We start from the raw sequence: 11,931 nt of genomic DNA, 5'->3' as shown, positions 1-11,931 counted from the left end.
TTTTTTTTTTTTTTTGGTCCAAACTCAAATCGAGAAGACAAATGGAAACCGAGGAATTCGGCCTGTCCCTGCCCTAAGCCCTGACTCCTGCATTCAGATTCCCGGCCAGAGGGACCTGGGGGGCAGGCCCCGCGCTCATCGGCTCTGGTCAGACCAGCACCGATGCCAGGCTGCTTATTTCTATTGCTTTATTTTGTTCCTTTCCCCCTCTTCTCCCTCGTTTATTCTCTTTGATTTAGTTTCTTTCTTGGTCTCCTGAAAATCCATGGAAAACACCATCCCATGACATGCTACGCTCTGCTCACTGTCAGCTCCCGGACAGGCCCCTCGAGTCGAGGGAGGGGGCTGGGGGTGAGACGTCCAGTGGCAGCCGGGGAGTGGAGGGTGGGCGCAGAAACGGCCTTGGGAGACGCACAGTCCAGAGCGTCTTCAGAAGGCCAGTTCGTACCAGTCTGGGGGCTGCCCCATGCTGGCTGCCAGGGAAGAGGTGACATTCCCTCCCTCACTTCTCAGCCTCGAGGGGTCCTGCTTCCGTCGCCCTCCACATTTTGCATGGCACGAATGGACTTTCCCCCCACCAGGGACAGCATCCAGTTCCCACCCCCCACAGCTCTGCTGCTCTGACTAACACTGTGTTTCACACTGTCTTCCTTCCCCTCCATCTCCCGTCCCCTCTCTGCCCCTCGCCTGTCCAGCATGGCCTCGGACCCGGACTGGTTTCCTTCCCTGTTGAGGGGGTGGAGAGGAGGAAGCCCAGCAGGGGCGAAGTCGGGGTAGCTGTCGCCAAGCTCCCCTGTTTGGGTTGGGCTCAGTCCCGGGGAGTGTCGGTGTGGGTGTGCATGTAAACGCATCTGGTGTGTATTGGTGTGTGGGTGTGACTGTGTGTAAATGTTGGTGGGACATTTAGAAGATGTTAGTGGGAGAGTGTACTGTGTGTGTGTGTGAGACTCTGCTGGTTACTACATGTGTAAACGCCGGTGTGAGCTGGGGACTGTGTGACCGTGTGCGTGTGTGTGTGTTTGAGTCTGGGGAGGGCTCCGTATGGAGGCGGTCGTGGGAGCAGGAACAGGGAGGGGGCCGAGGCTGGCCCTCTGCTCCTTGCCCAGCCTCGGAGTGTGTGCCCGCAGGCCCTGCTGTGCGCCCTCCCTTGGGATTCCCTGTGCCTGCCTGGCCCTGGCTCTGCTGTAGCAGGCGGTTAGTCATCGCCTATTAATAATGCAGAGTGATTGAGCACCGGGCGGGGGACCCTGCAGATGGACGTGTCTGCTCCCACGGGGCCCGAGCTGCTTGAGGCAGCTGCCCGGCCTTCCCAGCCTCCCAGGTCCGTGTGGCTGCCTGGCTGGCGAGGAGGCAAGCATGGTAGATAGGCTCCCAGGCTCATGGCTCCCCCACCTCTCCAGGAGGCTCTCCTTCTGAGGCCATGTCTGGCCTGTCCTGATGCTCTCACAGGTCTGTCTCCCCACATCCACAGACCCATGGTAGCTCCGTCCTCTGTCCTGTCCCCAAGCCAGTGCCCACGACGATAGCCATCCCAGCCCTCCCCAATCTGAGACCTCATCTGGCCATTCCGGTCCTATGTTCAAATGGAGCCATTCGGTGGACCCGGCACCACCCGTCCACAGCTCTGTCGTCCAGCTGCGGCTACTAAGTCAGCCGCTGCTCTCCTGGTGCTGGGAACTCCTTCTTTACAGAGCTTCACGGTGGCTCTGGGGACAGAAGGAAGCAAGAGAGCCCATGTAGTAGACCGAGCACCCAGGGGATGCCATGGGCGAACTCGGACCCTGCAGACCTTCCTGCTCGTCTCAGCTCAGTTGAAGACTGACCACGTGAATTGAGCCCAAAGCTCAGTTAGCAAACAGGCCGATCTTACGCCTGCGTTGTCTGTCTCATGGGGTCAATGGAGAGGTCGAGAAGGGTAATAGAGGCGAATGCATCTGTACTCTGTAAAGGGAATTATAATTTTATTAAGCTTCATAAACTGTTCACTGATTCTCTCAGTGTTTCCAGGGTGGGGATGTTTTGTAAAGATATGACTCCCTTCCCTTCCTATAGCAAACCCCGGAGAATACGGTGCCTCTGGCCCCACCGGAGACCCTATTACTGTCCCTTCTTAGGAATAAGTCCCAAAATAACTGCCTGAAACCCCAGAATGCCTCGAGAATTGCGCCTGGGGAGGAGGAGGAGAGACAGAATGATTTGAGTAAGCTGGTTAAGACGCAAACAACCCTCTCTGGTTTCAGCCCTGGCGAGAGAAAGTGCTGCCACATTCTCGGGCTGGGAAGTCCACACTCCCTGGCGTGTGAGCCCCACTGCTTGACGATCAGAGCCCGTTGCCTCTAGGTGGCCTGAGAAGCCTCCTAAACCCTTCGGGAACCTGTCCCAGGGCTCGGCTCTCTCAGGCCGAGACTGGAGTCAGGGAAAGGGGACCGGAGGAGACAGGTCTCCCATCCGCAGCGACTCCCAGGCACTCCTCAGCCGGGTTCGGCTTTTCACCAACTCGTCTGTATGGACCCCTTTCTTGTTCTTTGAGCATCTCTCCCCGGGGGAGAGGGCGGATACAGACCGAAAGGGCCCACCGGTTGAGAGATTTGGCTTAGATGTGCTTCCTCTAAAGACCTCTCACCTTCTGAATATTGTTTACACTCATTGAATGCCTGGACTGCAGGCAGCGGGCAGAAATCATTCCGAGTTAGCAGATGGGGAGCCCGTTGCCCCAGGAGGAAGCCTGGGCTCACGTAGCCAGTCACGGACAAGGTCCAGAGGGTTCGCTTAGGTCGTTGGGTTTGGTCCTCAGAGTAAGCCTGGCGGAGTGGGAGGGACAGGGGTTGTTAAACCCCTTTTACAGTGGAGAGTCAGAGAGTAAAATGACGTCATCCTGGAGAATGGTGACGGCTGAAGAACCAGGGATTTCTGACCTGAAGCTTCTGTTCTCAAACTTTATCATCAGACCCAGATTCCGAGGTTCGCTATGGGCCGTAGCTGCCGGCTCGGCAGTCTTCCTGGTGTCTTTCCAACCAGTTTCTCTCTTTATTTCCCCACCCCTGCCCCACCCCAAAGCGGATGGCTAAACTTAAACACAGCGCGGCTGCACACCTCCCTTAGCCGTCCCCCCCAACCCTGCACCTCTCACCCCATCTTCACCCTCTGCTCCCACCCCACTCAATCCTAAGGGGAGGCCTGGACCTTTGACATAAACAAGTTCTTCTCAGCCACCTTCGGCTGGTGGATCCCTTTGAGAATTTGATGACACAGCAATGGCGTCTCACAGGAAAACAGAATGCCCACTGATGCAGTTTCGCATACCATGTCGAGGGGCTTCATGAACTCCCAAAGCCCATCCAGCCCTCCCCCAAGCTTAAAGCACCTGCCCTCAGTCGGATGCTCCCCTGGACAAGCCGCCCTCCCAGGGAGGCCAGTGACTCTGTGGTCATAGCAGGGAACCGGGAAAGGTGCCAGAGGGGAGCTCTCTCTTGCTCCGCCTGTCTTCCTGGGCGTGGTGGGCATGGTGGGCATGGAGTGCCCCGCGGGGCTGTCTGTGGCCAGAGCTTGGTTACCCATTCCGCCTGCCTGCCTAAGGGGAGCCGAGCAGAAGAAGAGCGGAAGGTCGAGAGCCCACCCATGTCTCAGACTGCCCCTCGCAGTGCCTCCAGCACCCTCCCCGCCCCTGAGGAGTGGAGCCGAGGCTGGGCGGCTAGGCGGTGGGCTCCTGTGTCTCCTCCCTGGCTGGGCATGGGTCTCCTCGGGGCAGAGCTGTGGTTCCCTCCTCTTGGCCTGCTCAGTCCCCACTCAGGCCGGGCCTGTCTGTGTCGAGTGGACTGGCGTGGGCCGGATGCAGAGTCTCTGCTGTGTCTTGGGGCCCTAGACGTGGTCCTGATGCTGAAAAGGATGCTGATTGGAAATGAGCCGGTCGGGACTTCTCCCACTGCCGTCAGTGGGCCGTGGTGTGTGCGCAGGTGTGTCTGGGGTCTGTGATCAGTGGCGAATGGGCAGGGGGAATGAACGCCTGGGTCGCCCTCGGTGAGGAAGGTCTGAGGCGAATGTCCCTTCCCTTTCCTTCTCAACCCGTAGATGTCTCTGTCTTAGTGGGGGCTCCTCTCCCCTCCCCCTCTGGAAGGAAGCTTCTCCTTCCTGCACCCCCACAGCTCCTCCGCCTCCATCTCTGCTCGTCCCTATGCCCCCGGCCTGCATGCTTTCTCACCCGCGGCTGCTTTCTCCCGCCTCTCCTGCCGGGCCCGGCCCACACCCTGGCTCTCTAATCTGCACGTGTCCTTGCCGCGGCGGCTGTTCTGTGTTGCACGATGCCCCCTGCCCCCTCCCCCGCCTCCCCCGCCGGCCCTACACCCTTCCAGAAGCTGCGCGGGGGGGCTGGGGGGCAGGGGGGTCACAAACCCCCAGGGTGGAGGGGGACAGGGGAATCACTCCCCTGTTTCCTGCTTTTACTAACGAACCCGCCATTTTTGTGTCTGGACTGATTTGTCTGAGGGAACAGTTGGGTTTACTAATCTGTCATCTCCCTCCTTGCCTTCCCTAGAGACCTCCCTCCATTCCCCTGCCCTTGGCTTCCTTTCCGCCCAGTGCCCGTCCCCTACTTTCTCTTCTCCCTCCACTCCCAGGCTGACCCCCTTTCCCGTGTGCACCTCCTGATGTTACCCACCTCCCGTTACCTTCTCCCCCACCTCCTGGGCTAGGGGGACAGATAAGAGGGTGATTCAGGCAGCCTTTTTCTGCCAGGAGGCACCACGTGGCAGCGATTTGCATAAAGCCATAGAGCCAAGGCCATATTTGCACTCGGTCTGGGGGGGAGTTCAGGGCACCCTCCGCCCCATCGGGTCCTTCTGACTCCGAGAGGGCAAAGGCAGGCGGGCTGGCCGAATGGGCTGGATCGAAGAGAGACTCTAGAGTGAGGACGATGCCAGTAGCTGGTGCCCTGGCTTCTGGGCTGGGGCGGGAGGACAGCCGAGTGACTCAGGTGGGCTGGAAGGCCCCACATTCTGAGAGAGGCCGGAAGAGCCTCTTCTTGGGGAGCTTTGGGCCTGGGGAGCCCTTCCCCCGCACAGCAGGGGTACCTGTTTAGAGTGATCTCAGATGACTAGGTTCTGTCTACCAAAGGCTCCTGAGGCATATGGTTTATAGATGGGACACAGGCAGCGAGAGCCACGTGTGGCCCTGAGCAGATGACTTGACGTTTGCCTTTAATGACTGTGAAGTGTCCCTGGACCGTGCTGGGATTAGCGGGACCACAGGGACCTGTCAGGCCAGGTGCCCGTTCTTCAGGAGCTGACTGTCTCTCCGGAGCGGCCAGATGTAGGCCCAGGAACTGCTGAGTGGCCCAGTTCCTGGTCTCCCAGTGCGCCATCGGGAGTGGGGGTGCAGGGCGGGATGGAGCGGGCTCCGCACCAGGGAGACCCTTTCACCTTGCCACCCACACCCCATCTTATCCCTGCCCCTCCAGCCCAGTCCTGTTCCTCTTTCTCCAGCCCCCTTCTGCCCAGTCCCATCTCGTCCGCATGTCTTTGTGACTAATACTTTGACCCTCCCCTTCTCTCCCTAGACCCCCACTTCCCAGCCTTGGGGGGTGGGGCGGGGTGGAGGGAAGAAGAAATAAACAGTCATGACCAGCCCTCCCTTCAAAACAGGACTCAAAAGCTTTCAAACTACCCCCTCCCACATAGACACCCCCTTACCATCTGTCCTCGACCCTAGTCACCCCAGCACAAGGTTTGATGGCTCCCAGGAGGGGCCCCTTCGGCCCTCGCTTTGCTCAGCCCTCTCCACTCACTGGGGGGCTCCAACTCGGTACGAGGGGGATTCTAGGGTCCTGTGGGGGAGGCTCCCTTGGCTCCCATTCTGCTCATGTCCCTTAGGAGTTCCTAACACCCCGCCTCCCCCGTGACAACGGAACCCGGGGGACCAGTTGCTGGAAGATGGCTGGTGGCGTGTGCAAACGGGCTGGGGCGAGTGGGGACATCACGGGCTGTGACTAAAAGGCCCCGGTCTCTAGTCTTTGCCCAAAAAGGGGGTACCGAGGCATGTTAGGGAAGTGGGAAGTGGGGTGAGCTGTGGCCTGAGGAAGCAGTTTCGGGTTCACTGTGAGCCAGCTTCATGAGGGTCCCTGCAAGCGGTTGCCCACTTTTCCCAGATGACTGTCCTAAATGCAGCTTTCCCAGAGTTGGGGCTCATGGTCCAACAGCCCTTGACTCTTCTCCCACAGCCTCGCTGGGTGTTCGGAGCCCTCGCGGGCTACTCCTGTGGACTTTTCAAGGGCCAGGTGGGCATTCGCCTGGGGAGGGGTTAGTCCGAGAGTCCCCTGCACCTCCCGCAAGGTCACTCTGCCTCCCCCAGACCAGTCCAGTGCCCCTCTCACCTTCTTGGGATGCCGGGTACTCCCCATCCTTACCCACCTTGCTTTCTTACCTGACTCTTCAGCCCACAGTCAAGGTATCGAGAGGTTGGCCCTGTCCCCCTCTGTTCCCTAACCTGGCCCTGCCTCCCTAGAGTCTGATGGTGATACCCATAGGGAAGACAAAGAAAGAAAGGCAGGCCGACGAATAGGTCACGTCGGCCTGAATACAGAGGGACCCGGGAGTAAAGAGACCGACTCAGCAAAGGGGCGTAGCAGTGGGAATCCCAAGGCTCCCCAGGAAAATCTGAGTTCTCCTTCCTCACGCCCTTGCCCTCTGCCATCCCCCTCCTGGGCTAAGACTGAAAGGACTCCCCAGCACCCCAAGGGGAGAGCTGCAGGTGAGTCGAAGCTGCCATGATCCAGGGAGGATGGGTGCTCTCGGCCTCAGTTATGAGCCGCTCTGAATCACATGCAGGTCCAGAGAGCACCTTCAGGAGGAGGGGAACGAGGGTGCCGTCTGCACCCCCCCACACGGGGGCCCTGGTCCAAGGTCCCCGCTCCCGTCTGGAGCCGCTTCCAGGAACTGGTTCTTGGTGAGCACCCCGGGAACTCTCAGCCTCTGCCTGCTGAGCCGGGGACCCCGGGGCAGGCCTTAGCCCTCCCTGAAGCCATCGAATCTTGTGCTGCTTCCTTCTCCCCTTTCCCTCTCTTCCCACACTGTTCCTCCTCGGAGACAAGCAGACATAAAAATGGGGGGTCCCCCTCCCCCAGGGCCCCCGGCCCCTCCCTTGCCCAGCCCGAGACTCTTCCCAGGGAGTTGATGCCGGTTGTCTCCTTGTCTCTCCCCCTCCCTCCCTGGGCTGGGCAGGTGACCATCTCGGTGGACGGCATCCTGACCACCACAGGCTACACGCAGGAGGATTACACCATGCTGGGCTCCGACGACTTCTTCTACATCGGGGGCAGCCCCAACACCGCAGACCTGCCGGGCTCGCCTGTCAGCAACAACTTCATGGGCTGCCTCAAGGACGTGAGTGGAGCCAGGGAGGGGCTGGGGTCCGCCAGGAACCCTTTGGCCCCGTCCTCAGTGCAATTTAGTCTGGCCTGGCCAGCTGCCTGGGGCCTCTGTGCCTTGCAGTCCATGGTGGGGACCTTCTCCACCCTTCAAAACCTACGGCCACCCACTCCACCTAGAGGCTTCTCCTCTCTTATTTCCTCGAGCCTCGTAAGTTCCTTGTCCTCTCAGGGGCAAGCTGTTGGACGTGAAGACTAAAGACCTGTGTTTCAGTCTCGGCTCTTCCGGTCACTAGCCCCGTGACCTTGGCCAAGTCCCCTGACCGGTCTAACTCTTAGTTTCCTCTTCTGTAAAATGAGTGGTCGGTCTTTACTTAAAGTGGGTGTGAGGAGCAGATGAGAGTGTAAATGAAAATACTTTGCCAGCTGGGACGTGTCAACCAGACAGACGTTGGCGGCGATTGTCCTGCCACAGTTACGAATGGGCTGCCGTGCTAGAGCCGGGCAGGAAGACAGGGTGGGGGAAGTAAGTGGGGCACCGGACGAGCTCGTTCGCAGCTTCGGTACGTGAAGTTCCAGACGGGTCTGGTGTTGCCGAGCAGGGACCCGCCCAGGGCCGGATGGCAGGGTCCCGTGGTGCTGGTGGCTGCTGGGCAGGAGTGGCCAGGCCCGGAGCCCATTCTGCTTCTCCGTCCCCGCCCTGCCCCTCCCTGCAGGTGGTCTATAAGAATAACGACTTCAAGCTGGAGCTGTCCCGCCTGGCAAAGGAAGGGGATCCCAAGATGAAGCTGCAGGGGGACCTGTCCTTCCGCTGTGAAGACGTGGCTGCCCTGGACCCCGTGACCTTTGAGAGTCCCGAGGCCTTCGTGGCACTGCCCCGCTGGAGCGCCAAGCGCACCGGGTCCATCTCCCTGGACTTCCGCACCACCGAGCCCAACGGGCTGCTGCTCTTCAGCCAGGGCCGGCGGGCCGGGGCCGGGGCCGGGGCCGGGGCCGGCAGCCACGGCTCTGCCCAGCGGGCTGACTACTTTGCCATGGAGCTGTTGGACGGCTACCTCTACCTCTTGCTAGACATGGGCTCTGGGGGCATCAAGCTGCGGGCGTCCAGCCGCAAGGTCAACGACGGCGAGTGGTGCCATGTGGACTTCCAGAGGGACGGGCGAAAAGGTCAGGAGGCCTCTGGTCCCTTCCCTTCTCGTCCTGGTCACCCCCGTCCCCCCGCCCTGACATCCTTTCCAGGCCTCTCTGTCCTACACGGTTTTCTCTACTCCTCCCTGCCATTCTCCTCCACCCTCCGCTGGCCCTCCCAGCCCTCGTATTGTCACCCCGTCCCGCTGCCTGGGCGGAACGAGCCTAGCGTTTGGAGTCAGTCAGACCTGGGTTCACAGCTCAGCTCGCCCACTTACCGTGCGTGTAACTGTAGGCCCATCACTCGACCCCTTGAAACCTCAGTTTCCTTACGTCGGGGTCATCAAGACGAGAAAACAAGAGTCCACTGTGAAAGCATTAGCACGGTGCCTCCCCCAGAGCAGATATCCCGTCCTCCTAAACAAACAAACAAACAAACGAACGAACGAACGAACAAACCGAAACAAAACTTCTCAACCAGGCTTCCCTTCTGTCTGAATCAGTCGACTTTCTTTCATACAACTAACTCACTTTAGAAACATCTCATTGAGTACCAACTCTGCCAGGTGCTGTCCATGGTGCTGGGCTAGGGACCGCAGTGAACTTAAAAAGCCTTTGCTGTCACAGGGCTGCCGTTCTGGTCGGGGGGAGATGACGGCGGCTGCCCCAGTGAGGACCCCGGCACGGTAAAGCAGCAGAGCAGAGCGTGCCGAGGTCGGGCAGGCGCAGTTTCCTGGACCTTCTGCTTTTTTTTCTGGCCACTGTCTCTTCCATTCTTCCTTTTCAGTCTCCCTTTCTCATCCTCTTCTTGTTTTCTGCCTAATTCGTCTTGTTGAACACGAGAAAATTATCTGATAAAGAGAGAACTGATATAAATGAGAACTGACATATTTTCCAATTTAAGCACTTATCAGCGTCAGCTGGATTTTGGTGCCTCCCCGGCTGTCACCGCACTTGGCCTTCGAGTCTGGGCGGAGTGACTGTTCCTGCACACACGGGGGGCAGGGGACTGCCATGGCTTCTGGAAGTGGCAGCTTCTCATGGCCTTGCTGTCCCTTCCTCTCCCTCCCTCAGAGAAAGGCTGCCGTCCCTGGGCTTTATGGTAAACGGTTTCGTCCCCTGGTTTCGTCTCACATTGCCACCTGGGGTCTTCACTCGTCTGTCTCCTGGGGTTTCCACACAAGTGATCACTAACTGTAGGTTGGAAAGCTGCCCAGGTTCTTGTAGAGAACCCCTGGGCCTTCAAGAAGGGGTCTCCTTAGCCTCCCATAGATCTCGAGAGCCCACGCACTAGGTCCGGTGGGTCCTTGGGTCACGGTCTTGACCAGCTCTGGCCCTATCTGATGGCCCACGTCCATTCGTGTACACACACCCTTGAGCAGTCCCAACAGAGCTGCTTTAGAGTGACCTTGGAGCAAGGCCCGTACTCAGTTTCCTCTTGCTCAGTAAAAGCGCGGAAGCTCCCCTCTGGTCCCCAATCTTTTCCTAAGACAGCCAGTCTCTCCTTCCAAAGAACTCTTACAGTTCCGAAGCTCCGTGCCCGGCCTCCCTTCTCGGCTGCCGTCCTGTCTCACAGGCCCCAGGGGCTGATCTGCTTGCCCATCTTGTTCACCGGCCACAGAGGGGCTCCAGGCCAGGGATTGGGGAACACTGCCTGGGTGGTACTTTGGCCCTGCTCCTCACCTGCTGTGGCCCTTTGGGCAGCTTCCTCAGTTTCTCTAAGGCTCGTCTGCCATTTCAAAGTGGGATGGTGAAGGACCGATTTCACAGAGTTACTGTCAGGCTTAAGTGATATAATATATGTAAAGTTCTGAGTGCCTGGCTTACAGTCGTAAACACCCAATAAACATTAGCAGGATTCAAACATTTCTTCCTCCTAAGGTTCCTGGTTTAAGGGACTGGTGCGGGGAATGACTCCAGCCTGTTGGGGGTGTGTCCCCCTCCTCTGCCTCTCTGAGGACTCCCTCGGAGGGGGAAGGAGGAGTCTGGACCTCTCACTGCAGCTGGGCTGGGCTTCTGAACTTGGGAGGACCTCTGTCAGGTGGTGTCTGAGCAGGGGAGTGAGGCTGAGCCTCCCACCCCGGGCTGCGGCAGCCTTCGGGGTGGAGGGGCGCGGAGGGGCGTGGCTGAGAGGTCCGGCATCCCTTCCGGCCTGCGGTGCCTGCCCCGCTGCCTCCCCGACTGAGGCCCGCTCTTTCTTGATCCCCAGGCTCCATCTCGGTGAACAGCCGCAGCACACCGTTCTTGGCCACTGGGGAGAGTGAGGTTCTGGACCTGGAGAGCGAGCTGTACCTGGGCGGTCTGCCTGAGGGGGGGCGGGTGGACCTGCCCCTGCCCCCGGAGGTGTGGACCGCGGCCCTGCGGGCTGGCTACGTGGGCTGCGTACGGGACCTCTTCATAGACGGGCGTAGCCGCGACCTCCGGGGCCTGGCGGAGGCCCAGGGGGCTGCAGGCGTTGCCCCCTTCTGCTCCCGAGAGACGCTGAAGCAGTGCGCGTCCGCCCCCTGCCGCAACGGGGGCGTCTGTCGAGAGGGCTGGAACCGCTTCGTGTGTGACTGCATCGGGACCGGCTTTCTGGGGCGGGTCTGTGAGAGAGGTGAGGCTAGTCTTCATCGCAGGTGTCCCCGCCACCCATCCCTGTGCCCCCTCCCCCATCCTCAGCGTGCCCTCATAGCCCGGCCCTGGGCCTGTCCTCCTTGTAACGATTCTCTCGGTCTTCTCTCTCCCTCCGCTGGCCTTGGCCTGTCCCCCGCTCCCTCCTTCTCCCTACTCCTGGGGCAGAGGCCACGGTCCTGAGCTACGATGGGTCCATGTACATGAAGATCATGCTGCCGAATGCCATGCACACGGAGGCGGAGGACGTGTCTCTGCGCTTCATGTCCCAGCGGGCCTACGGGCTCATGATGGCCACCACTTCCAGGGAGTCAGCCGACACCCTTCGCCTCGAGCTGGACGGGGGCCAGATGAAGCTCACTGTCAACCTCGGTAACCACCCCACCCCGTGTTCCTGGCCCTTTCCCTGGTCTCGCCTCTGACTCGCATCCCCTTTGTCTGGAGAAGCAGGTGGTGGTGCCAGTGAGAGTTTGGAGGTGGGGAGGGTCAGAGCTCCCGAGCGCTCCATCCTGGGTGCAGGCGCAGGCGCAGGTGCACAGAGCAGGGTGATGCTCTGCGCTCAGCATCACTGGAGCAGGGGAGGTGCCCCGAGGGTGGCCATACCACCTTCCCGAGTGTGTCTATACCACCTTCCCGAGTGTGTCTGGGTTATGACAGCTGCCCTGCCAGGATGCTCACGTGGGTCTTGGTGGCGTCTGTCCTGCGTACACACACGTAACGACGCAGCTCACTCTTGGCTGTCAGCTCATCACTGGCTCATTCATGGTACGTTCACCTGGGGAGACTCGCAGACGCCCACCGCGCCCGCGCGAGTCTGAGCTCAGCGCAGCCGC

General features: G+C 59.9%; 1 protein-coding gene across 1 annotated transcript in view; it reads left to right on the top strand.

Moving 5' to 3' along the window:
• Positions 1 to 11,931, top strand: part of NRXN2 (neurexin 2) — an 87,345-nt gene that overhangs the window by 21,089 nt on the left and 54,325 nt on the right. Inside the window, exons 5-8 of the mRNA XM_011368969.1 lie at positions 7,212 to 7,373; positions 8,074 to 8,524; positions 10,695 to 11,081; positions 11,267 to 11,470. Of these exons, the coding sequence (XP_011367271.1) occupies positions 7,212 to 7,373; positions 8,074 to 8,524; positions 10,695 to 11,081; positions 11,267 to 11,470 (1,204 nt within the window). The remainder of the gene's footprint in view (positions 1 to 7,211; positions 7,374 to 8,073; positions 8,525 to 10,694; positions 11,082 to 11,266; positions 11,471 to 11,931) is intronic.

This window comes from Pteropus vampyrus, unplaced genomic scaffold (genome assembly GCF_000151845.1).
Source record: "Pteropus vampyrus isolate Shadow unplaced genomic scaffold, Pvam_2.0 Scaffold144, whole genome shotgun sequence".
In the NCBI taxonomy this organism is placed as follows: domain Eukaryota; kingdom Metazoa; phylum Chordata; class Mammalia; order Chiroptera; family Pteropodidae; genus Pteropus; species Pteropus vampyrus.
This window is presented reverse-complemented; position numbering and strand designations above follow the sequence as displayed.